The 27632-nt window shown below is 40.7% G+C and overlaps 2 protein-coding genes and 2 long non-coding RNA genes across 4 annotated transcripts; 3 read left to right on the forward strand and 1 right to left on the reverse strand.

Moving 5' to 3' along the window:
- Positions 1 to 4111: 4111 nt before the first annotated feature.
- Positions 4112 to 11263, reverse strand: LOC125567975. The gene is made up of 4 exons (XR_007311959.1): positions 8769 to 11263; positions 6680 to 6895; positions 6281 to 6470; positions 4112 to 4709 (listed from the first exon to the last, which is right to left on the reverse strand). It is a non-coding gene; the product is annotated as an uncharacterized LOC125567975 (long non-coding RNA).
- A 4488-nt stretch (positions 11264 to 15751) lies between these two features.
- LOC116616187 lies at positions 15752 to 18562 on the forward strand. Its single transcript, XR_007311961.1, has 3 exons — positions 15752 to 16716; positions 17547 to 17590; positions 17759 to 18562. It is a non-coding gene; the product is annotated as an uncharacterized LOC116616187 (long non-coding RNA).
- A 1231-nt stretch (positions 18563 to 19793) lies between these two features.
- Positions 19794 to 20751, forward strand: LOC125567957. The gene has a single exon (XM_048729086.1). It carries the CDS (start codon positions 20318 to 20320, stop codon positions 20726 to 20728), a length of 411 nt encoding a protein of 136 aa, XP_048585043.1. The 5' UTR covers positions 19794 to 20317; the 3' UTR covers positions 20729 to 20751.
- A 2081-nt stretch (positions 20752 to 22832) lies between these two features.
- LOC116616196 (secreted effector protein PipB2-like) lies at positions 22833 to 23264 on the forward strand. The gene has a single exon (XM_032378170.2). The coding sequence runs from the start codon at positions 22833 to 22835 to the stop codon at positions 23262 to 23264; it is 432 nt and encodes a 143-aa protein (XP_032234061.2).
- The last annotated feature ends 4368 nt before the right edge of the window (positions 23265 to 27632 follow it).

Genomic DNA, 27632 nt, shown 5'->3' on the forward strand with positions numbered 1-27632 from the left:
TCAACAGAATCAATGTGGCTAATTATCGATGCAATTTTGGATGCATACTGTCGGGCTGTCATCTCCATTCTTTCTCCGCCATCGACTCCATGAAGCAATTTCTTGTACTCATTCATAACAGAGTCTGTAAGTGAGTTTCCGGTTAACGAGGAAGCCAGTTCTTTCAGTTCTTCCTGTAACTCATCTTCATCCAGCTCTTCTTTTCCATCGTCACTGTCGCTGTCTTCGTCTTGGGTAGGCTTGTATTCGGAGACAGCATCATCAGAAGATGTGTTACCGATGGCAGCTGCTTTCCAAAGCGTTGCTTTAGCATTCTTTCCATTCAAAGCACTCCCACGTCTCTAAGGCAGGGGAACCTCTTCATCATGGAAGATGCTTCGTTTTCTTCAGGTGATGAAACAACAACTGGGTCTTCTTTAGTTCCATCGAGTTCCACATGTTCGGCATCATCTAGGTATCTTTTGTAGATTGGATCCTTCGAAGAAACTTTGTGGAAATTGATCAAGTGCTGATGAATCCTGTAAAGGACTCTGTTACATCCCTTAAAGGGGCAGACTCGTCTTCTGTATTCCCTCAACTTCTTCTTGGGCGGGGAATAAGTGGTTTCGGCTTGTGGTTTGGTCATCATTGCTTCGATTAGATGTTCAATCAAACGATTTTTTTGGAAAACATTTCAACGGAGCTTTGTCACTGGGGATCTGTTTATTAACAATGGTTTATGACACATAACGAGTTTCGCCTTAATCCACCCAAGCAAACCGTCGATTTCACGTGACCGCTCTTTCTCCAGCAGTTTTCTTTCTGTCCATCCTCCCACATTTCTTATTCTTACTGCCCCTCAGATGGCATTTGTCTAACACAAATGGGGATGGCTCCCTGTTGGCTCTCCCTGTCGACTGCTGCTAACAAGTGTACAAACTGTTCATATAGTTCAAGGCATACACTTGACAAAATAGACTGCTGCGCATCTGATAAACTGGTGGTATCAAACAGTGTGCACCCTTCTCGCCTGAGACTTATCGAGCCAATGACTTCCAGGTAAAGCCCTTGAGTGGCACCTGTCAGTTCATTTCTCTTGAACTTGAGCTGGTAGATCCTGTACCACTGGATTCTTACAAAAACACGAAAGACTTCAATCCTTGAGAAGTTGTTCTAAACTCAAGGAAATTAGAAGATCACACATTTCACATTTGTTCTAATACAAGTAATGGAAAACTGTTTCCAGACACTGTTACAGGTTCATTGTCGTTCTAAAAAAATTATGAAAGACGGTTGGTGGACTCCTCTTCTGATAACTCTAGGCAAATATTTTCCCGGCAACAGGTTAGATCTTCTCTCTCTATTGGGACATCTAGAGCACATTGGGATGGGCTTGTTGTCACCTGGGCTGGTTGTCACCTTCGCTTGTATGGCGTTTGCTAATCCGAAGATTCGGCGGCTGGACATTCCAGCTTCGTCCCACACGATAACAGCAGCCGCACAAATTCTATCTATATTTCACTGGTCTTGTGCTGCCGTCTCGATAACTCTTTCTCCAGGCATATCAGCGGTACCCATTGAAAAGTGCGAGTGCACAGTAGCGCCGAAATTCCTTTGTCTTTGTACACCGTGCACGAGATGCCGCTCGCACAAACGACAACGACATGTTTGCATCTTTCCTTCAGCTTTTTAACGATGTTGTCGACCAGAAAAAACTGACACGTAATAAAAACATTGTGCCCCCCCTAGCACACATCTGAGCACGCTTTGATGTTCATCTGTCTACCTGCAAATTGAAGGGTGATAGTTTGAGCGAGGTGAGATATTTGAAAAAAATATTAAAAAAGCAAAGTCGTTCGATTGTGGCAGAAACTTACCACATTTCGCCCATGCAAACTTGAATGTGAAGCTTTCCAATAGACTATGTTTACATCTGCACGTGGGTTAGTGTTTCGAATGGAATAGTTTTCCCTGGCATCGATCGGTGCTCCGATTGGCCGACTGAAACAAAGCGCCTGTCAAGTTTGTAGCCCGAATTAACGCTGGTGCAGTGTCTAGTTCGATGAATAAGCGGAGGCCATGTGTTTGTACGAGTTTTGTTTGATATTTAGTTGATTGGAAATAATTATGAAAAAAACAGCTTAAGAAAATATATCCTCTTTTTCTTTCCGAAAAATCGCGAATCGGCAAGTACCAAAACGAAGATAATTAAAAGCCTTGCTAGCATTTTAGCGGAGCCCCTGCTGAGCCCAATAGTCATAGAAAAGTGGTATAGCTATACGATAAAGTTCCCGTTATCACGTTATGATTCCTGAGGATTTTTGCGTGTCGGTGCCTTGCTGTCTGATTTGCCGAAAATTGAATGGCGTCAAGGTGAGAACGCGCGCGAACAGAAAAAGTATTTTTCAATTTCCATTATTCGTCGAACATGCTACAACAAAGCCAAAGCTTGTACGGTTATAGTACTACAAAAAACTGTACAAATAGACGAATATTAGTTTAGTCTTCTAAGGTGAACTCCAAGCCCTAAGGAAGGTGAACTTGTAAAAGGCGAAAGCATTCAAGAAACCCTGGCATTACAGGTACAAATTGGGAGTTTTGTTTTCATCTCTAAATAGGAAACCGAAAGACGATAACTCAACTTTAGAGGGACATGTCGAGATGAAGTAGTATAGGTTAATGAATATGGACTCTCTTGAATCTGGCATGGAGAAGAGTGATTGAGGTAAATACGAATCTTTTTTTCAGACTGTTCCCGGTTAAAATTTTCCTTTTACTTTCGACAAAGACACAGGCACCTTAATTTAAAGCGTTTAGTATCTTCTTTCACATCCCAATAAGATTTTCGCGTTCAAGGCTTTCATAGTGGTGTTTGGCAGCTATATAACGAAGTTATTTTTTCAACAAAACATTCTTTAGAAGTCCAGTTTATCAGAGTTCGTGTCCACTAACACTCCTTCCCCGACTCCCGAGGTCGGCAGGGTTGTAGTTTGTCGGAACGTGGTTCCACTTCGCTTAGTTGTGACTTTGGATTTTGCGCAAATTTTCGATACTCTCCATTGTCGTGAATCAAGTGTAACGCTATTGTACTGCCCAGCCAGCAGTAAGTATCTGGTGCAACAGGAAAGCCTTCTAGAGCCACTCGTACGTTAGACGCTAGGTTGATAGCCATGTGACCAGCCACTTTTTTCAGATGAGGCATCGTAAGTCCTTCTTTGGCGAGCCGTGACTTTGCTGACACTAGACTAGACCTCGGCTAACACTCGAGGCTACGCCACAACAGCGTAAACTGCAGCGAACACTCCATGACCACTGGCGTCTCCAAACGCGTGTACCTAAATCTCGTTGATTTGCTCCTGGTAAGCTGGCATGCTGGGTACTGTAGTAACAACGTCCGGTAGTCTCCCATCTTTTTCATCTCTCTCAGATCTCTTGTGGTATCGGCACGTCCCACGTTAGCTTTTTAAAGCGCGCATCACAATACATTTGCTTTGCCTCTAAGATAACAGGCAAAACATGTCCCAGGGGGTCGTACACCTTTGCTAAATTAGCGAGAATCCCACGCCTGGTCGGAACTGCTGGCGAGCTAGGGAATGTTGCAACCAGCTTGTCCTCCGCTTTGTCCCAGCCAACCCCGAGTAGTTTACACCCCCCTGCATTGCGTTTAGCTGTTCCTTAGGGGAGGACCATTTAACGTTTGAGGGGGGGGGGGTGATTTTATGCAGGATACTTCTTTTCTTGGAGCCCATGTCTTTTTGCAGCTTTTTTTACCAATCGGCATTTTTTTTCTTTTCTCGTCCTATATCTTTATACGTTTAACTCCATACGTTGTGTTTCATTCTTTTTGACCTTCGAATAGATTGAAATTATAATTCAATAAACTCGCTAGATATAGGAATTATACATGGTAAGACCTTCGTGTCATAGCCAAACGAGTCTTCGCTATCAAACTCCTACCATGTCATATTGAGTCAGATAAAATAGCAAAAAAAGAGAAGCTTCTTTTTTTCTTGCCTTCACTGATACGATTTTTATTCACGCCTTTTCTCGAGGCGTTGACGTTTGTTCTGGAGATCAAATTCCAGATCATTGATTTCCTCTGGGTCGCACCTTCTTCTTTTCCTTTCAATTGCATCTGTGTCATTCTCTATTTCCTTGAAAAACGTAGTCACCAAATTTTCGAGGTTTTTTCTGCTTGCTTGGCGGCTTCTTCATCTCTATCTTGTACTGGCAAGGCAATGTTTATTGTTTTAGCGCATTGTCCACTTGCAAACGTTTTATTCACCCCAGTAAGCATCTTGATTGAGGTTTTGGAGAGCAGTAGACACAAAATACAGTAAACAACTGCAAAATCCATAGCGGAGGACAGAAGTTTCTTTAACATAGGGAAAAGTGAAGAAAGAAGCAAAAGAGAATGCTTCTGTATACCTTGAGCATGGCTTTCAGCCAAATTCTCTTTCAACAGAAAATTTATTCCTTTGCACAAGTCGATGTCGTCGATTGGTCTCTCGATCAAAATAATATATAAATCATTCTGTACCGAGATAACTACCACTGGCAGTCCGTTTTTTGAAGGATTAGATCTCTAAACTTAACTGCTTGGATCTTGTATGTTTAGCTATCGGTGACGGTAGCACGGATAGCCTCGACACTTTAATACCGTGGGCCCTCAGGGCATTGATGTATCTGCCCTTCATGGGCATGGAAGGGAGGTTATCGCATTGCATAAGCTGAAAAATAATTCATAATTATATGAATAAGATATATACTCTAATTTTGTTAATAATGTACAGTAATGATTCGAATAAGCGCCGTCTTTCAAATAAGCGCCCTCTCCCAATTAGCGACCCCCCTCCTCTACCTAGAATTTTGGAATAGTCGCCCCCCTAATCCTATCCTACAATCCAATATTTTCGTTCCAGAAAGGGTTCACGTGACAATAATTTAGCCATCAGGGCCGTAGCATTGGTGTGAACACTGGGGGTACTTGCCCCCACCCCCACACCATGTTTCTGTGCCCCTCCAATAATTCGAGGTCTGCTGTTGGCAATGCTTGCTTAGGGATGGAAATTGTACCCGTATTGGGCTAAGAATTTCCTTTTTTGCGACTAGAAATGTTTAGTTCGATTGAGATTTTGTCAAGCTTAAAATCAAATCAAACACCCCTACAATTTTCAATCATACATATTAATTGGATCTGAAACCGGCACTTGTCTACTCATTTTGCACAACTTTTTTTCACGTGAAAATGATATTTTTTCCAATTTTATACATGTCCAAAATATTGTTAGATTTTTTTGAAATACGGCTAAAATTATTGAATCTAGGCGATCACAGGGTGGCATGCGATATAATCGCAAACGACTGGCGGCGACCTTGTGCGATACGGATACGGAGAGCAGACTAAAATTGATTACGTTTCATACAATGTCGCGCACTGTAGCGTAACCATAATTCTAACGTCAGGTTTTAAAGCATATCTCATCAAAATATTTTCAGTATATTATATTAAGTGCACCATAAAAACGACATATTTTAGCTGCTAAGGGTCCAAAAACCGGGAGTTCGTTTGGTAAGCAAAAATACCATAATACCTATCTGTCTGAAAATACTAGGTGGCTAATAGGTTTTTATTGCATTTCTAGTTTTATCGCGTGCTTCGATTTTATTTTGCAGCTTTTTTCTGGGCTTCTTTGTAAACCCCGTCGGGAGTTTAGTTGCATGCCGTTTGCATTTGTCGTCTCTTTAGAATTTGTAAAAACGTAAAGATTCATAAACCTTCTTGACACATTCATTTATGGTGCGTACGACCTCACTCCAATCTGAGGCCGTACCAAAAAGCGATTCCGGGAGTGGCCTCTTATTGTCTATTAAATAGGCCAGGTGTTCTACCAGCTTTACCATCGTCGACGGCTTGAAATAGCCTTGCTGACAATGGCTTCGGATAGCTTTGCACCAACTTGTACAAGCTGGTTGTGATCTGTATTATTTGTATGCGACAAAGTTACAATAAGTACAACATTTAGTCAAATGTACAATTTTGTCAAAGCCGTCAAAATTGTTTTACATGGTTGTGTGCATCTGAATTCCATTGGCTAGTGGGAATGAGCGTGTTGCGAGGCCAACACATGGAATGGATGCGCAGAAGACGAAAACATGGTAAGCATGATTGCATTGTGAGGAGGTTCACAAGTTTTAATGGTTCATGTGTACTTTTATTCGGACATTTTTCCGTACCTGTTTTTTTCTTTTAAAAACATGAACACTGAAGAAATTTAAAAAAAGCACTGAAAAAGCTCACCTTCATCTTTTTTTCTTGTGAAATCCTCACATGCCCAAAGTAAGACAGTGTCGTCACCATGGGCCTTATAGATGATGTGGAAGCTTGTGCTTCCACATCGACACTCGCCTTCATAGTCGCTTCGTAGTAGGTCGCCGTGGTCTTCGCTGGCGCTCTCACCACCGTCCATTTCCTCTAGTTTCATTAATTCCTTTTTAAAAACAGAAAATTATCAAGAATTATAGAAGCGGCCAGGCTTTGTAGACCCAAAGTATTGAAAGTATCGAATAAATTGATTGGGGGAGTGAAGGGGAGACGGAAAGAAAGTATATTATATACATATTTTTTTCGGTCTTCGTACGATATAATGAGATAAGCATCTTGTAAAAAAGAAAGGTTATTCCAGAGACCTGTACTTACTTTTCCAAAATTTGTGTATTGCTGAAACATGTTGGTAAACAAGCCACGGGTTTTTGCGTTGTGCTTTTTGAAAACTCCGCTCCGTGATTCCACATCATCATTCACTTGCTTGAGAATCTCTCGCAACACCCTTTAGGTGGTCTCCACGTCCTCCCTCTTTAGGCCTTGAATTGCCTCCACTTCCTCCACCGAGGGAAGCATCGATAAATAAAACATCTATGAACAAAAAGTAAGCGCGTGAATGAGCGGCACTTGTGGATTTCTCACATGACCTAGTGCTACAATGAGCGTAAGGAGTTAGCGGGTATGCATGTAAATACTGTAGTGTATTGAGCGACCTTAATTTTGGAATTTTGCCGATCCTTCAAGACCTTCAACTTTTAAGAAAGAAAACGGGAGGAACAAGTATTTAATGCGTCAAAACAAACAAAAAAACTGACCTGTTCTTTGTAAAACAAAATAATATTTCAATAACTACGTGTTCAAAAGTCGGATACTCTTATGCAGCTCTAACCGTGAAGGGGAGGGAGGAGAGGGAACAGGGCGACGATAAAAAAGACAGTGCCGCTTTTGCTGGGGAAAATCGTAAAATGGGCAAAACAGTGGTGGAAGTATCAAAATAGTGCGAACATACAGCAGTCACACAAAATAAAAAAAAATATTTTAGACCTGTGCTAACTGCACTAACCCCGGCCCAGCACTCCGCCATTACTGCTACAATCTGTTACAAAACTAATGGGACACCTTCCCTCCCCCTTCCTCAATGTTGGAGGGCAAATGATCACCTTGCTACTGCTTGTGTTTTGAGCTGTAAAATCGCCTCTAACCAATATTAATCGGGGGGAGAGGGTTGGCGGTTGTTCGTATGGGAAGTGTCCCACTTAATTTTGTTGAAGATTGTAGCCCAGCAATGCTGGCGGAGTGCTGAGCCGGAGTTAGAAAAGAAGTTAACATTTACCAAAATACAATAAATATTGAACAGATATCAAATATCATTAGAAAGAGCTTTATCCTCTTATCCGTGTCATATGATTTTGTGTTTGGCTTCAATCTTCAAGCGGCAACATGACTAGTTGGGTCAATTGCGTTGCCGATGTTTATTTAACGGGAAAATATTTCAAAATTGTAAAAGCAGTGTGTCTGTGGAAAGTTTATCATAATTCAGAGCGGATGGCCTGAAATAGTTTGGATTCTAATATATTACTCTGTCTTTTATCGGTTAAGGTTTCAGTCGGCCCGACGGAGGTAAACTAGTACCAAAATTGGATAAGCCTAGGAGAAAAGAAACACACGTAATAATAACACGTATTAATAACAGTAGACAAAACCAGAAACACAAACTGATAAAGAAAACCATGTAGTGCAGAGTTTTGCAAATTCCCGAATGCGCGTAGTATTTGCTAAGGCTCTGCGCAGTTATAGATATATAATGGAAAAAAGTAAGAAGTAAGAGATGGCCTTCACGTTTTGGAACAATTTGTTTAAAAATATACTATTGAGCAGCCTGTGGTCTTGAATGTAAAATTTGTTTTATTTCAACGACATGTTTCGTCCGATTGATCGCCGACTTCTTCAGGGGTATTTCGGAAAGCCTGCTATTTGTTACGAATACGCGGAAATACGTGAGGAAGCAGGCGTTTTATAACTAAGTGCAACAATACAGGGCCAATGGGACTTCACACCTCGATTTCTATAGAACGGCGAGGCAGTAATTACAATGGAAATGCAAATGAGTTGAAATGGGGTCCTGCGAATGTGTAGAGAGACTGCAATTTGTTGCTGCTGTTATGATAGAATGCAATGCCCATAATGGCGTTTTAGTACTTCTCTCCCTTGGTGCTATTGTTATTTGATACATTATTTCCCAACAACGATGATTGAAGTGACGTTACGCATCACATTTTTTTTGTACAAACATGTGATATCGCGTTTATATTCTTAGGAGCTGCGCATCAGCGAACGTCAGCGCAAAATATGCACAGGCTGAGTTTGTTTGTAGCGAGCTATCGTTAATTCCATGATATTTACGCGCTATCGTACGCATCTATTACTACATCTCTCGGCCTTTACGCGCAAAAATCTTACTTACCTTTGCTTCCATCCGAGTAAGGGAGTCGAAAATGTTAGCAGCTCTTTTTCCCTGCTTGAGATCAAGGACATATTGTAATTCCGCCAATCTTGCATCGCCTTGAAACAAATCTTCTAGGAACCCCTTTACTGCGCCGCCTTTTTCAGATATACCAAGTTTCCTTGCAATCCCGGCCTTTCTAAGACCGCGATCTATTATATCCGTATAGATCTCGTTTCTACCGACTGCGATCTCTCCGCCAGTAAAGTTTCGAGTGAAGCCCCTTTCAGCTTGACTTTAGACCCGTCCACGCGAGTTCCCCTTGTTTTCTTTGATGGAACCAAGTCAAGGCGGTCGCCCCTTCTCTGCTCTCCAGATTTTTCTTGGCTTTCCTCCCCGGCTTTTCTCTTGGCTTTTTTTCCGGCTTCTCTCCTGGCTGCTTCATAGCGGGGCGTAACTTACAATATAAGACTGATTCATAATAAAATCGAATAAGAGTAACCTGGTCATTTGCACGCCGTAGAATGATCGAAAACGCGCATTCCTGTATTCTGTTTGTGGCCAAATCAGTCAACTGAGTTTTTATTGGCTAATTTTGACAGCTGTCAATATTTGATGGAAAACATCCCGGTTTGGGGACCATAGTATTCTATAGGAGCTTGAAGGTTCTCAACCCGCTGTAACGGGTTGACGCTCAACCTGCTACAGCGGGTTGGCTTCTAACCGGTTGGTCAACCCGCTACAGCGGCTTGGGGACCATAGTATACTATAGGAGCTTGAAGGTTCTCAACCCACTGTAACGGGTTGACACTCAACCTGCTACAGCGGGTTGGCTTCTAGCCGGTTGGTCAACCCGCTGCAGCGGCTTGGGGACCATAGTATACTATAGGAAATTGAAGGTTCTCAACCCGCTGTAACGGGTTGACGCTCAACCTGCTACTAACGTCAGGTTTTAAAGCATATCTCATCAAAATATTTTCAGTATATTATATTAAGTGCACCATAAAAACGACATAATTTAGCTGCTAAGGGTCCAAAAACCGGGAGTTCGTTTGGTAAGCAAAAATACCATAATACTTATCTGTCTGAAAATACTAGGTGGCTAATAGGTTTTTATTGCATTTCTCTGCACGCGTAGTGCAGAGTTTTGCAAATTCCCGAATGCGCGTAGTATTTGCTAAGGCTCTGCGCAGTTATAGATATATAATGGAAAAAAGTAAGAAGTAAGAGATGGCCTTCACGTTTTGGAACAATTTGTTTAAAAATATACTATTGAGCAGCCTGTGGTCTTGAATGTAAAATTTGTTTTATTTCAACGACATGTTTCGTCCGATTGATCGCCGACTTCTTCAGGGGTATTTCGGAAAGCCTGCTATTTGTTACGAATACGCGGAAATACGTGAGGAAGCAGGCGTTTTATAACTAAGTGCAACAATACAGGGCCAATGGGACTTCACACCTCGATTTCTATAGAACGGCGAGGCAGTAATTACAATGGAAATGCAAATGAGTTGAAATGGGGTCCTGCGAATGTGTAGAGAGACTGCAATTTGTTGCTGCTGTTATGATAGAATGCAATGCCCATAATGGCGTTTTAGTACTTCTCTCCCTTGGTGCTATTGTTATTTGATACATTATTTCCCAACAACGATGATTGAAGTGACGTTACGCATCACATTTTTTTTGTACAAACATGTGATATCGCGTTTATATTCTTAGGAGCTGCGCATCAGCGAACGTCAGCGCAAAATATGCACAGGCTGAGTTTGTTTGTAGCGAGCTATCGCTAATTCCATGATATTTACGCGCTATCGTACGCATCTATTACTACATCTCTCGGCCTTTTACGCGCAAAAATCTTACTTACCTTTGCTTCCATCCGAGTAAGGGAGTCGAAAATGTTAGCAGCTCTTTTTCCCTGCTTGAGATCAAGGACATATTGTAATTCCGCCAATCTTGCATCGCCTTGAAACAAATCTTCTAGGAACCCCTTTACTGCGCCGCCTTTTTCAGATATACCAAGTTTCCTTGCAATCCCGGCCTTTCTAAGACCGCGATCTATTATATCCGTATAGATCTCGTTTCTACCGACTGCGATCTCTCCGCCAGTAAAGTTTCGAGTGAAGCCCCTTTCAGCTTGACTTTAGACCCGTCCACGCGAGTTCCCCTTGTTTTCTTTGATGGAACCAAGTCAAGGCGGTCGCCCCTTCTCTGCTCTCCAGATTTTTCTTGGCTTTCCTCCCCGGCTTTTCTCTTGGCTTTTTTTCCGGCTTCTCTCCTGGCTGCTTCATAGCGGGGCGTAACTTACAATATAAGACTGATTCATAATAAAATCGAATAAGAGTAACCTGGTCATTTGCACGCCGTAGAATGATCGAAAACGCGCATTCCTGTATTCTGTTTGTGGCCAAATCAGTCAACTGAGTTTTTATTGGCTAATTTTGACAGCTGTCAATATTTGATGGAAAACATCCCGGTTTGGGGACCATAGTATTCTATAGGAACTTGGAGGTTCTCAACCCGCTGTAACGGGTTGACGCTCAACCTGCTACAGTGGGTTGGCTTCTAACCGGTTGGTCAACCCGCTACAGCGGCTTGGGGACCATAGTATACTATAGGAACTTGAAGGTTCTCAACCCGCTGTAACGGGTTGACGCTCAACCTGCTACAGCGGGTTGGTTTCTAACCGGTTGGTCAACCCGCTACAGCGGCTTGGAAACCATAGTATACTATAGGAGCTTGAAAGTTCTCAACCCGCTGCAACGGGTTGACGCTCAACCTGCTACAGCGGGTTGGCTTCCAACCGGTTGGTCAACCCGCTACAGCGGCTTGGGGACCATAGTATACTATAGGAACTTGAAGGTTCTCAACCCGCTGTAACGGGTTGCGCTCAACCTGCTACAGCGGATTGGCTTCTAACCAGTTGGTCAACCCGCTACAGCGGCTTGGGGACCATAGTATACTATAGGAGCTTGAAGGTTCTCAACCCGCTGTAACGGGTTGACACTCAACCTGCTACAGCGGGTTGGCTTCTAGCCGGTTGGTCAACCCGTTACAGCGGCTTGGGGACCATAATATACTATAGGAACTAAAACGTTCTCAACCCGCTGTAACGGGTTGACACTCAACGTTCTCAACCCGCTGTAACGGGTTGACACTCAACCTGCTACAGCGGGTTGGCTTCTAACCGGTTGGTCAACCCGCTACAGCGGCTTGCTTTTTTGTGGTGTTAGGAAGGACGTGGAGAGTTTTTAAAAGGCTGTGTGTGATGGTTTACTTTCTTGATTGGCGTGACAGCAACATAATGATTTCCAGTACGGCCAAAGTAGAGGGTTTGAACAGTTATCCCTGATCGGGGCTCTATCGTTTCAATACATTCTGCCGTTGGATCCTGAAATATTACCGAAGTGTACAAGCAAAAGAAATTGTAGACTCGTCTTGCGAGGTAAATAAAATGGGGATATACACCATTAAAGTTGTGCTTTGGTTGAGACATTTTAGGGGGGGGCTTATTCCAAAATTCGACGTCGGAAGGGGGGGTAGGGAGATTATTGGAGAGGGGCGCTTATTCAAATCAGTGATTGTATTATTGTAATCCTTGGCTAAGTTAATCGTCGGTTGACTTTTTCTGTTTCTTGAAAAAAATCAGCATGAAATTTGAAATTTTTAAAAGAACGTTCTCCAGGCCGAGACAGAAATATTTTTTTCTCAGTAAATGAGTGGTGTATGTACATATGGAATTTAGTAAATGTCTTGTTCACGTACCCCATGTACTGTCACAATAATAATAATCTTAAAATGTAACAAATCAGCAAATGACTGGATGATCATATCCGTCACATATTCGCCTCTTAATTTCTGGACAGCATCTATCCAATTGGATGGCAAAATGTTATCTTCAAAGTCGACTTCACAAACGAAGTTCATTCGGTCGCACTCATACTACTGGGGAGAGATGCGCGTGCAATACCGCGATTGATTAGCATGCATTCATCTCTACCTTGAACGAAATAACTTACAAGGGGGTGGCTGTTCATTTTGCTGTTTATTTCACACCACCGATCTGTCAACGCATCACATTCCAAGTGCGACCCTCTTTTTGAGAAATTGAAAAAAAAGTTTCCAAACGGCAAAACACCAAAGACGCCGTACAGGAGCCTTGGAGCTGACCTTTGGGAGCGCCCGCAAGGTACGCTGGATCTTCGAGCATGTTGGGCCGGGAATCTTTGAAAAAGTTTTGCTCGAACAATAGAGTTCGCAGTCGAAATGTCAACACTTGTCATATGAATAAAAACCAGAACACAGTTTTGCCAATTTGTGGAGTTCGGAAAGCGGGAATTCTTAGCAATAGTCGACAAACATCAGCTATCATTACTTGTTTTCCTGCTGTCAATAGAAGACTTTTTATTTCAGTTGTATCAATATCGCTCAAAGCCCTCGTGCTGACACCAGCCAAAAAGTAGGCAAAAATAAATGGAATGAAACGAAAACGATCGAGCGAAAGGCAACGTGAGAACGAATACATGATGCAAGGCATTGACTTATAAGGATTTATTAACAAATTAAATAATAAATTTTAAGTGATAACAAGCATAGTCAAATCCGGAGAAAAGGTAACCTAAACCAAAGGCTAGTTTTGTAAACAAAATACTTACAACCGGTAAATCAAACTGAACACAACTGGCATGACAGACCCGTACGGACAGCGCTCTAAACGTGTAGCTTATCTCTGCTGACTGTCTTCCCTGAGCAACTGCATGTCTCGCTCCCGCATCACGCCTCGCAAGCAATGCGTCTCCTTTGTTCAACGGTACTAACTAAAAGATACTGTAAAAACAGCCGCTTTTATACTCGCTTGGGGACGCGCATTTTTCTAGGGAATAACATTTACTACCGTTCAAATTACTCAGCGTCCATTGTCCTGTCGAATTTAGAAACTAATCTTCCTGGGAAATGGTAAAAGGACGCTAAACTAAGTCAATTATCACTATCAAGCTATTTATACTAATCTAAAGGAATTTGTAAACATGTGCATTAAATCAGTGTTCTTTTTGACTTTGATTGTTCTTTCATGGGGTCACATCCACCCCTGCTTTTCTGTGCTTACTAACAGGACAAACGAACATCTTTTTATCACGATAAGAAAACAGGATATGATTAATTTGAGCACGTTGAAAGTAAATTCCTAAACGTGTACGGATCGAATTAGAATCACGTTTGAGAAACAATCCGTAAAATACGTAAAATAATTATAATCGCAATCCAAAACCGCTTACTTAAAATCTTTGCAAAATCTAAAATAACCCAAAATACCACCCGGTCACATCTGCATGCGGTTACGCGCAATCGCGCGCCTGCACTTTTGTCGTTTGATTTACAGATTTTCCACACCCTAAATAAATCGTCTTTTACGGATACGCACGCGCTTGTTGGAATATGGTAGCCTGATAGCCGGCTCTCCGGAGTTTCGGGATTCCTGTGGAAGGGGGTAAGGGAAAAGTGCGTGCGTATTCGAAAAAGATGGCAGCGGACGACACTTAAAGTAATAACCTATGATGTGTGCTTGTGTTCTTGTTTTTATGTTAGCAGGTGTAATCACTATGTGTAGTGATGCTTTCAGCTCTAAGCTTGCATAATCCTCTTCTTTTCTAAAGCAAATCTTTACCTGTTGTATTCTTGCCTGAATAGACAAACTCGAGAAGCGTGCCATACTCCTCATGGCATCATCATTTACAACACTTCACCTGTATACATGCTGGAGGTCACTCTACAAATGAATCTAATAGGTGTATAGACCCCTATTATTTTTTTTTTTACCAAGTATGTTATGATCGGACTACAGGGTTCAACAAGCAACAACTTTTTTTTAATAACACACATGGCAAGCTTACATAACAGTAGTGAGTCACGTGGTGGCGTGACTCCATATATGGGTCTACTCACAACATCTCCCTTTTAAGCTAAGCTATGATATTAAGCGAAAGTATCAAAACATAACAAAAAATATCTAACATGGAGTATGTGTATATGTAAAATAGGACTGGGATATGTGCCCATGACAGTCATTGTGCCAAGGGGGTGCTGATTTGATGCGAGTTGGTCTGCGTGGCGCTGGGTTGACTTGAGTGGTTTCATTCTCTTAGTCTATAATGTCTTCTAAAACATTATCTTGTACATACAGTGGTGGTTCGTTAGATTTGCTGAGTGCGCGCCTGTTTCTGCGGTATTCTCTCCCAGCTTGATCAGTTATCTAATACGACCTGGGTGTGTCATGGGTTCTGGTTATTCTAGCAGGGGTGTTTGTTTTCTGACCTGGCTTCTAAAACCTTACCGTGTCACCCTCTTTCAATGGGGGGAGGGCTTATGACCCTTTGTCATAATACTCGTAGGTCACATTGGTTCTTGGCATGCAGTATTCCTTTAAAACTTTCTGCGTGTCCTACACCTTTCTATTTGCCAGACTTTCTGGGACATTTGGTAGCGTTTTCAGTACTCTTAATCCTAGTACACTATACAGCGTCGCCACTTGAAATTTCTCCTCATTCGCTGTGAGACCGCTCGAAATCTCGTACAGCTCCCAACTCTCCTGCCACTCGCGCCACGTCTCCGCTAGATTTCTGCTATCTATATCAAGTTCTGAAGGCGGCTTGATTTTCTCCATCGCCCTGGACTTCCTTTATAACACTCCTGGTACCATGTTATGATCGGACTACAGGGTTCAACAAGCAACAACTTTTTTTTAATAACACACATGGCAAGCTTACATAACAGTAGTGAGTCACGTGGTGGCGTGACTCCATAAAAGGGAACTTTAGAAGCACACTAGCATACACACATTGGCACCAGTCGGGCCAAGACGGGACGCTAGCACAGTCGAGTCGAAGTCGCCCTGCAGTTTATTTTGCCGATGAAGTTTAACTGAGGCAAACCGGCTATGCCATGCTGACGAGTCCTAATAAGGACGAAACAGCTGTCCATGGTTGCCGAACTGCACGGGTAACAGACTGTGCTAGCGTCCCGTCTTGGCCCGACTGGTGCCAATGTGTGTATGCTAGTGTGCTTCTAAAGTTCACATTTCCATAAAAGGGACTACTCACAACAAAGTAGAGAGCTGGTTTTGCTTCTGCCTACCCACGGGCAAACCAGACGAAAGGTTCGTGTATCGAATATTATAATTTGTTTACCCAGTATATCTGTAATAAAGCCAATTTCTTGAAGCTGTTGTCATATATTGATCTGGTTCCGTTTTAGCCATGATTCATAACAGTCTAGGCGATTTTGCTCCCTCATCTCGGTTCATCTCCTCCCCACTCGTAATAAAATACAACAGGGTAGGAAGCTCCACGCCCTGGCAAACACATCTTCGACTTTCTTTTTCGGCAGAAAACGCACAGCTTTTCCCTTCAAAATCAATCATAGAAGAATAGTTTCTAAACAAACCTTTCGAAAAAAAAATATTCCAAAATACCAGAATTTCCCTGCAATTTTTCGCTGCAATATCGAAATTAATCGTTCTTCCAGGGCTGACAAACAGTCGGTCCCCTGAGCGCGGTCGGGGCCTGGACACAATACATAAATCAAATGTCTCATCACATTGCATTGTATTTTCTATTGTGCCCAGGCCCCGACCGACCGATCTTTTTCAGCGCGCTTTTGAAAAAGGTCTTATATTTTATATACTTTTATTTTTTAATCGCAAATTGAATTATTTCTAATTCTATGTAAGTTTATAACATGACAATAATGCCATTTTTATCCTTTGGATCTTTAAGAGAAAATTGCTATATAAATCTATTTATTATTAATATTATTGTTCCTTGAATTCGTATGACAGATTACTCGTCCACTTATCTTGTAGTTGATCTGGTAGGATTTCGTCCCATGAATATCCAACATTCCAAATTTCTTGTAGGTCGATGATGGTGAAGATGACCTGTGCGAGGCACTAGAGAGGCTCTCCATTGATGAGGTTGGACATTATTTGTTAATAAACATTGCTTAGATTTATTAAATTGGGTCTCGATTCGTATAGTAATTTGAATTCTTCAAATAGTTCATACAGCGATTCAACAAATCCTGTTTTCTCGCAAACTGTGAAATATCGAACTTAGGCGGCATCTCGAATGTAGTATCAAAATAAATAAATGTTCAGTAAGAGCTTGATTAATCTATTTCACAATGAGTAGTAAACAAGTGAGTTTACCTTTAGTCTTCCGGTTTGCAAGCTTGCGGCTTTCGCTCTTCGTCTTGCTGCTTGCAAACTTTCGCCTGGGATGTATATCTAGTCCGTGTTATCAACCCTCTTTAGATACGTTTTGCACTGGGCAAAATCAATAACACAGATGTGTCTGACTTTAATTCACATGCATATTCTTGGTTTTAATCTGGTATTCGTACTGAAAGATATAAGTTACATAGATAATCAATTAGTGTTTTACGTTCTAAGTACTTTAATTTTATAATGATAAATTAATTTTATTTAATTTTACGATGATAATCATGATGATGGTGGTGGTGATGATGATGACAACGACAATGATGAGGATGATGTGATGGGTTTGATGATAATGATGTTGATAATGTTTGATGATGATGATGTTCATGGTGATGGTGATGGTGATGTGATGTGATGGTGATGGTGATGGTGATGGTGGTGATGATGATGTTGATCATGATAATGATAATAATACTGATTCATTTGCCCCTTTCTGCTGCTATTGCTCTCTTATACGTTTATACTCTCTTGATTGTCGTTTCCTCTTCTTTTATATCCTAAAAATTGGCATTTTGCTTGTGTAGGGACGAGATGCGAACCAGACGGGCTGGCTAACATTTACATTCAGGTATGTAGTGATTTCGAATGAATCACCCTTGATTGTTATGTGGGCAGTAGGTGGTAAATGAGTACAGGAAAATGTCGATAGCTGTAAATAATGTCTACAGCCAACAATGTATGATAGAAAGTGATCGAATAATTGTATTTTAACTGAAAACATTGTGTTTTTTTACAGGGTGGTGAAGAGTATTTTCGTGATTCGTGATTGACCCTAAATTAAACCCGTGATTCGTGAAAAGCCTAAAAATAAACCCGTAATTCGTGATTGAGTACTCTATCGTGATCCGTGATTGGGGTATTTTTACTTTCGTGACTCGTGATTTCGCATGGCTAAATTCGTGAAACGTGACCGTTGACGCCGAAAATAATTAAAACACGAATACATGTAAGAGATTTCCGAATAAACATGACCTTTGTTTAGATTGTTGACCTCTTGCTGTGCTAGTTTTTAAAATAAATATAAATATCCGATGTATCAAGTGTCTTAGTTTGTGTGACACTACTCCACCAATACTTGACAGCGCTATTGTTTTATCTTAAGTATGATTGGTTAAGTAACATAAATCCAGGTCAGTTTTGACGGACTCGTCAAACGCTAACGATAGTCCAGTCATTTTTCGAAGCTTGCATTGTTGCATAAACGTGGCGTATTTACAAAGATCACGACTTATACCTTGCATCGTGGATGGAGAGTTCTGATCCTAGCGTCAAAGTTATTTTGACGTTCTACTTAACTCAGCAAGAGAAAACAGAGACAAAATCTGCTGTAGTACACAAGGAAAAATTAAATGTCCCCTTGTCGATCGAGAAGCATAAAGTATTTGAAGTATTCAAGAAACATCTGATTTCATTTACAACACTGTAGGAAATCGTCCTTAGTAAAGGTCTCGGGGCAAATCCCGAAGTAACAGTCGTAAGAATACAGAAGGGAGGCGCCTCGATTGAAGCATATAGTATAAGGACGCAGGATTCGTGGGAGTAAAAGTAAACAATCATGTCATTGTGTGTTAGTTTAACTGATAAGTGGATCAACCGCAGCGTTGTTCTATTAAACAGATTTGTCGGTTAAACTGCATTGAATGCACTGAATCTTCAAGTGAATGTATATTTAAATCATATATTCATGAGAAAAGCAAAAGTTAAAACCGTGATTCGTGAAAGCTTCTTTTTTAAATTCGTGATTCGTGAAAGTCTGAAAAATAACTTCGTGATTCGTGATGGGCCCCCCCTCTTCACCACCTTGTTTTTCAGTCCTCAGAAAAAGAAAAAGTTTGAAGTACTGTTTGGGAAAAAGCTAGATGTGGTCAAAACACACCAGGTAATGCACAACATCATGCAGACCTACCCTGCGCGCAGGGCTAACTGGGATACCTGAGATCTGCAATTTGTGTTGTGACATGTATGACAAAGTTTTACTGCCCACCACCTTTGGATATAGTAAACATTTATTTCAATCCTTCAATCTATTGGGCTTCCTGGTGCTTTAGGAAAATAGTATTCGTCGTCCTAAACATTAATTAAACAAATGCATCCCTTTTGAGTCCCCAATATATTTATTTCATATTTGATTTATCTATAAAAATGTGAGAGGCGCTTTCTATAAAATACCGCGCGTATTTTAGTATTCACATATGGCTATACCGCCTTTTCAGTGTATATTCCAACGCTTTGGAACTCTCTACCACCAGAGATACGAGCTTGTGATAATTTATCCAACTTCAAATCTAAAGAGAAGACGTTATATGTTATGATAAACTCTTAGATTAATGTAAAGCGCTTTAGATAATATGTAGGGGGTTATGTTTTTGGGGGCGCCGAATTTAAATCTGGTTTTAATATAATACTGAGCAGAGAGTCATTGTTCGAATGTAAGTTTTTTTCAGTTCACAATGTTTCCAACTATTGTATATCTAGTTCCATCTTGTTCAGGTACCAATATTGTCTTTAAATAAATATATTTTGAGAATCCCTTTCATGGTTAATGGACAAAGCTGCCCATTCTAATCAGTTGAAAAAAACGAATACCTTATTACACTTAATTTTCGCGACGTCAAAATTTCTTGATTTTGAGATGGCGATATTTTGCGACACTTTATTTTCGCGATTTTCCTATTTTCGTAAAAAAAAACAGATCACTTCATTTTCGCAATTTCGCGATTTTGGGATAATAAAATCAAGAAAAACAAGTAGAATTAAAATGTGCTGTAATCATCAAAACTGAAACAATTTGTAACAAAGAGATGCGTAAGCTAAATTTATTAATAAGTTTGATAATACAGTCGAACCTCTATTAAGCTTAGTGACCGCTTAATAGAGGTTGACCGCTTAATAGAGGTTTCGCTATTTTCGCCCCTAAATTAGCGTAAATCGGGCTGTAGTTATACGTAATAACTTTTTATTATAATAAACAACAGTAACAATCATGTTAGCCCTAAGACGGGGCCTGGTGCATTCCAATTTGATTCAGAAATGTTTGAAACCGCCTAGTCAGTTTGTTTTTGCCTATACGGCTCTTGTGGCTTTGCCCAATTCTATGGGCATGAGCTACTTTCGCTGGCGTTATGTAAAGTAAATGAGTGCGTTAAGGTGATGTTACACGCGACGTTTCCGTCGATATCCGTCATTAAGCATTTGCGCGATTTTGGAAGTCGAACCAAAAACTCGCAGTGCGTTGCCGTACCCAAAAACTCACAAATCTGACCCAGTTGCATTCATTCGGGGATACCATGAGTACATGACTGAGTGGGAACCAGCACTAGAAGATGTTTACAAACTTATGCGGGAACCAACTAACATAAAGGATACGAATGCTGTTGCAATCGTAAGAAAAAAAGCCGACAAAACGGTGATGAATGGAGACGGTCACCCGAATACTCTAGTTGACGATTACGAAGTTATCAGGCATATTCCCAAACTGATGTCGACGTGGGTTACCAAATATCTCAAGAGACCTACGAACTGTGAGAAAGTCGTAGTCAAAGGGAAGTGGGTGAACAGAGGTGGTGGCTATGGACTCGAGATTCCTTGTGAATACATATTTGAAGGTGACAGTTTTTCTTCTAGCTGGCTAAAGCGGAAATTGTTTATCGAGGAATTTGATGCGACTGATCCGCACAAGACCACACAAGTCTCACAAGACGATTAGCCATAGTAATTAGATTAGACAGTTAAAAATATGACGAAATATGACGTGCACTATCTGTTGTAATGCTGACAAATATTGATGATGACCGTTTAATAGAGGTTAAAAACAATAAAATCAACCAATTGGGACCCTCCTTTGGTGACCGCGTCCGCTTAATAGAGGTGACCTCTCAATAGAGGTCAAATTTACAGTAAACATAAGGGGGAAAATTCGGGACTTTGGTAAATGACCGTTGAATAGAGGGTGACCGCTCAATAGAGGGCCGCTTAATAGAGGTTCGACTGTATAAGTATAAGTAATATAGTTATTAATAAATCACAAGCATCTCTTTGTGTTTCAAAACTAGATTCTCGATACAATTTAACAAGAGAAAACACATTATTATGATAAGAGAAAACACTTCGTTATTATAAGAGAAAACACTTTGTTATGATAAGAGAAAACACTTTGTTATTAGTTATAAGGAATAAAGTAATGTAAGTATAGGATAGGTATAGTATATAAAATAACTGGAAATATAAGTATAAGTAATAAAGTTATAAATAAATCATAGTATAGAGAAAACACTGTTATGATCAACAGCACCTGTTGTGCTGTTGGTAATAACAAAGTGTTTTCTCTTGTTATTAGTTATAAGTAATATAGTAATATAAGTATAGTATATAAGTATAGCTATAGAGTGGTTTTCAAAATCCCGTGAAATACTTTTTAGTTTATTTAGTACTACTACACTAAAATCTCTTTGTTCTCTTTTGTTTTGGCTTAACTATTACACTTTAACAATTACATTTTGTTTCACGGAATTCTGAAAACCACTCTAGTATATAAAATAACTGAACGATGATAAAAGATAATTGATATTTAGTAGTAATATAGTATAGTAGTTATAGTCGTATAGTAGTTATAGTAGTATATTTAGTTATAGCAGTATTGTAGTTATAGTGGTATATTTAGTTATAGCAGTATTGTAGTTATAGCAGTATATTTAGTAGAAGTAGTATATTTAATAGAAAGTATATTTATATTTAATATACTTAATTTAAGCAATAGGAATAATGAAAATATATATATTGTATTATAATATTTGATATTGTTGATAAAATACGAAATTTACCCAACTTCTGTTTGATCGTCTAGTTGGATCTCTTCGAATTAGGAGAACTGTAGCCATTTCCATCACCCTGTATTCACTACACAGCCGATCGTAAGGAAAGGGCCATTATTTATGGGGGGGGGAGGGCTGCTAAGTTTAATTATTTTCTGGTTAAAAAATTTCGGCCCTCCCTCAACCTAAAGCACAAAAAAGGTGACCCTACCCCAAAAAGGCGACCAAAAATAATGACCAGAACAAAAAAAAGCGTATTGGTCACTATATTGAAATTATACTCTAGCTCGGTATCTATTCGAATTGTGTTTTTTTATGGGGCTGACTTGGATGGAACTGACTTGGATGGGACTGACTTGGATAGGACTGACTAGGAATGGAACTGACTAGGGATGGGACTGACTTGGATGGGGCTAACTTTGATGGGAAAGACTTGAATGGGGCTGACTTGGATGGGGTTAACTTGGATGGGACTGACTTAGATGGGACTGACTTGGATGGGACTGACTTGGATGGAACTGACTTGGAAGGGACTGACTTGGATGGGACTGACTTGGATGGGACTGACTTGGATGGGACTGACTAGGAATGGGACTGATTTGGATGGAACTGACTTGGATGGAACTGACTTAGATGAAACTGACTTGGATGGGGCTGACTTGGATAGGGATGACTTGGATGGGAAAGACTTGAATGGGGCTGACTTGAATGGGACTGACTTGGATGGAACTGACTAGAAATGGGACTGACTTGGATGGAACTGACTAGGAATGGGACTGACTTGGATGGGGCTGACTTGGATGGAACTGACTAGGAATGGGACTGACTAGGAATGGGACTGACTTGGATGGAACTGACTTGGATGGGACTGACTTGGATGGGGCTGACTTAGATGGGGCCGACTTGAATGGGACTGACTTGGATGGGACTGACTTGGATGGAACTGACTAGGAATGGGACTGACTTGGATGGGACTGACTTGGATGGAACTGACCAGGAATGGGACTGACTTGGATGGGGCTGACTAGGAATGGGCAAGACTTAGATGGGGCTGACTTAGATGGGGCTGACTTGGATGGGAATGACTTGGATGGGACTGACTTGGATGGGACTGACTTGGATGGGCTTGACATGGATGGGGCTGACTTGGATGGGGCTGACTTAGATGGGACTGACTTGGATGGGGCTGACTTGGATGGGGCTGACTTGGATGGGGCTGACTTGGATGGGACTGACTTGGATGGGGCTGACTTGGATGGGGCTGACTTGGATGGGACTGACTTGGATGGGACTGACTTGGATGGGACTGACTTGGATGGGACTGACTTGGATGGGGCGACTTGGATGGGACTGACTTGGATGGGACTGACTTGGAATGGGACTGGCTTGGATGGGACTGGCTTGGATGGGACTGACTTGGAATGGGACTGACCTGGAATGGGACTGACTTGGATGGGACTGACTTGGATGGGGCTGACTTGAATGGTAAAGACTTAGATGGGACTGACTTGGATGGGAATGACTTGGAATGGGACCGACATTGAATGGGACCGACATTGAATGGGACCGACTTGGAATGGGACTGACTTGGAATGGGACTGACTTGGATGGGGCTGACTTGGATGGGAAAGACTTGGAATGGGACTGACTTGGATTGTACAGACTTAGATGGGACTGACTTGGAATGGGACTGACTTGGATGGGACAGACTTGGATGAGGCCGACTTGGATGGGACTGGCTTGGATGGGACTAACTTGGATGGGACTGACCTGGAATGGGACTGACTTGGATGGGACTTACTTGGATGGAAATGACTTGGAATGGGACTGACTTGGATGGGACAGACTTAGATGGGACTGACTTGGATCCGACCGAGGGAGGGGAAGGGGGGTGTTGCTACTTATGTGGTTGCTAACTGCTGTCTAATATATAGATTTAGGCACTGCCTAAAAGCGGAGCCAGCATTGAAAGAATGTTTTTCATGAGATTAAAAAAAGGAATTTTTACTGCCATGTAATTATGAATTGTATTGGCCCCTCCAAATGGACCAAGCAAGCACTAATTCAATAATATTAAATATGCAGTATGAAAGTACTAAACCTTGATGTAAAAAAGGCTGTCAAAGCTCAAGGTGCCTTAGTTTATGAGAATGTTTCTCAAGAGTGTAATGGTCAATTCTCTTATATGCATATTTTTTTATTAAAATAGCATAATAACAATCTTTGACCTTGTGAAGAATATATCAAGGATGTAACAGTATTCCAAAGAATTAGATGCCATTCTGTAGTTTCCATGTACTGCAACTGATTATTTAGAAAAATGTGTTGAAATTAATACATATTATTGCACCCACCCTTTGGCCAGTTGTTTTTAGAAACCCTGGATCCACCCATACTAGCTACTCAAAAATGAATGCAATGGAGGAAAATACTAAATTACTGAAAGTTCTTAATCCCAATTTTTTAATTTCAAACCAAACCATGTTCATTGACTTATGTTTGGGGTAGAGAGGAATAAATAAACAAATAAACAGAAAGTCAATGGGGAGTTGAAAGGGAGAAATGCGCCTCTATTTGATAAAATTGTGAATCTACTTTAAAAAAATACATGACAAAAATGCAATAATAGCTTGACTGAGCACTTTCCTAACATTTTCCCCTTTTCCTATTACCTTTAGGTTTGATATAAAACTGAACGAAGAATATCAAAGGATGTTGTTATGCTCAAATTGCTTGTTAGACCACAAATTCTCAGTTTTAACATACACACATATAAATAAGAATAAAACAGTAAATCATAATAATTTATACAGCTCTATTTCGAAACGGATGTTACTAAAACTAGGAGCGGGGAACAGGGATCTGGGAACGAGTGATCAGCGGTAGGGCACAGCGATGTAGCAACCTCACGTGCGTCTCTTTGGCTCTTCTCTCGTTAAAATGGATGGTAAGTGAAATCTCTGACTCTGTTTCTAAGAATTATGAATAATTCATGCGCCAGTTGAATCGAATCTAATACGTTTCTCTAATTTTAGATGTGATAGAGATAAAGTCAAGTAAAAGGTATGTTGAAAGGGGTAATATGATAACAGTTTGCTTGGGTAGTTTAGTGCGAGCTTAAATCGCAAGCTGCTGTTTTCCTTTTACAAGTTCAACAATGTCTGGGCTTGAGTCCAAGTCTGAGCTTGAGTCTGAGCTTGAGCTGTAATAAAGTGTACAGAGGAACAAATAAGATGGGGCCAGAAAAGTAATAACATTTTGCAATAGTCTAATTTAGTAAACAGTCAACTTGGTGTTAGAGGAAAGAAGGGTCATGGTCACGGAAAACAGCAGCTTTCAACATCAATAATCATAAAAATACTGAAAATAGCACCTCAAATTTGTAAAGAGTGCTTTTCATCACTACGAGATGAGAATTTGAAGTCATGGCAATGTAGGATTGCAAAAATATCCACGGATTCTCTTTTCAAGTTTACCATTGCGATTTTAGCTCGCACTAAACTACCCAAGCAAACTGTTATCATATTATCCCTTTCAACATACCTTTCACTTAAATAAGAAAAACGTATGAAAGAAAAGCGCATGAATTATTCATAATTCTTAGAAACAGAGTCAGTGATTTCACTTACCATCCATTTTAACGAGAGAAGAGCCAAAGAGACGCACGTGAGGTTGCTACATCGCTGTGCCCTACCGCTGATCACTCGTTCCCAGATCCCTGTTCCCCGCTTCCCGTTCCCTGTTTTAGTAACATCCATTTCGAAACTAAGGTCTCAAATGAAAGTAATGAACTGGCACTAGCGGTGTGTGCCGGAAGGCTGTTCCAATCTGGAATAGTGTTGGGGAAAAATGAAAACTTGTAACATCTGTACTCTAAAAACATATGTATAAATCGAACAAGCTAAGTGTCATTGATACAGTAGCTAGACTACTAAGTATTTCTGTCGTTAAATTCTTACTTACCGTGAGGAATATACGCCTGAATTTACAGAACTTGTAAGTTAATTTACGAATTTAACATTTTCATGGCCATTCAAGTGCCAAAATTATAAGCTAATCGGAATTCAAGAAGATGTTATTTTAGCCAATCAAAACAAGGATAGATGACATTGATATGTCATCTTGACGTCAAACTGAAGCTGGTACGGTGTTTTAGATTGAGCGATTGGTTTTGGGGGAAAAAGCGAACAAACGAGCATTATAAAAGCATAACAATAAGCTTAAATGAAAAAAATGTCATATTCTCAATACAAATCATCGTCAAAAACTCACCTTAGCAGTTTTTCTTTGTCGCTTTATGTTTGTCGCCTAGTGGTTGTGTTCGCTTTTTGTTGTAAACCGTGATCTTTCTGCTAGCAAGGTACTCGTCAACAGAAGTGAATGGTTTTTTATAGCTGAAAACAGACATCAATCCAAGGCCTTTTCCTCTCAGGATCTCCTTACATAGATATAGACGTGAATGAATATAGAATAGTAGTGTAGAGCCTCTCCTCTTCGTCCTCTTTTTAGCTGCTGCTGATGCTGATGCTGCCACGGGCGGGATTTTACATCGGTTCGTACAGGCATTTTCTCCTGTATTTCAAATAATGACTCATACATTTACTGTATTTTTGGCTGCTGGAAGGGGGGCCTGCCCCCCCCTGGCTACGCCCCTGAGTACTTCAGACAAAACGTTTCCTTAAAAAACTTTGGCCCATTTAAATCCGCTTATTTTCTTATAAAATACTATTTTCAAGCTGGTTTTCTTCTGTGAACATACGAAAAAAGCGAGGCGGTAAAAAACACACAACAGCGTACAGTGCCGTACATTACTATTTTTGGTTATATCGATTTACCAACTCATTATGCAAATATTCAAAATGGCCGCGCGGAGTTTGAAACTTGAATTTGTTTTGTTAGCAAGACGTCGCAAAAATCGACCAAAACAGCAAAATATCCTGCTCTATACCAAGTTTGATATTTGATTGATGAGTTCCTGAGCTCGAAAGTAAAATATCGTTTGGGAAACCTTTTCAAATTGAGCGCTTTTATTGGAGACTGCCGTAAAATCGAACTCTTTTCGTAATGTTTACGTTTAGAAAAAGAGAAATATGAGTGTGATGGACCAAATTCTACGGCTTAGAACCTTGACAGGACTAAACTAGGATAAATGAGGATCATGGCATACTAAAACAATTTTCACCACAAGCCGAAACGAGTGCCCACAGGGTATGGTGAAAGTTGAGGAGAGCGGAGGTTGAATTGTGAGGACGAAAGTGCGAGTCAAGGCCCAACGTCTATACAACAGGGAAAAATCGCCGAAGAATAGGTATGAAAATTCGTGTCAACATTTAGCCGAAAAGCATTTTAGCGTACCCTTGTCTCTCGGGGGTTCGCTTCTTATCATTCTTTAGCAAATGTCTTGCCGTGCGACCACCACAACAACATGGGGGGGGGGCACTCCAGCTGTAAACATGACTGTTGGTTCCGACAGATACGAACATTTGATGCCCCCAAAAGAATGGAATCGCGCCACCGCTAAGAATATACCTGCATCTGAACTCTATACCCAAAACTCCACCAAGAATAGATAGCTCTCCCCTTCCCCCAAAAAAGTAACCCAAATCTGAGTTCTATTCGTAAATCATACAAAAGCTTGAAACTTGCCAGTCCCGTAAAAAAGTTTTAGAAGGAAAATTTGCTTATCAAATTTAATTTATTTTTATTCCCTTTTATAAAAAAAAAAAAACTATCCTCCTCACCTCCAAGGCCCTAGTCATCAAACCCGGTAATTTTACTTCCTTGTCTTCGCACCTTGTG

Source organism: Nematostella vectensis, chromosome 6, assembly GCF_932526225.1.
Source record: "Nematostella vectensis chromosome 6, jaNemVect1.1, whole genome shotgun sequence".
In the NCBI taxonomy this organism is placed as follows: domain Eukaryota; kingdom Metazoa; phylum Cnidaria; class Anthozoa; order Actiniaria; family Edwardsiidae; genus Nematostella; species Nematostella vectensis.

Coding starts and splice junctions, on each gene's coding strand:
- LOC125567957 (XM_048729086.1), top strand. CDS start 20,318: ATGACTGAGTGGGAACCAGCACTAGAAGATGTTTACAAACTTATGCGG.
- LOC116616196 (XM_032378170.2), top strand. CDS start 22,833: ATGGGACTGACTTGGATGGGGCTGACTAGGAATGGGCAAGACTTAGAT.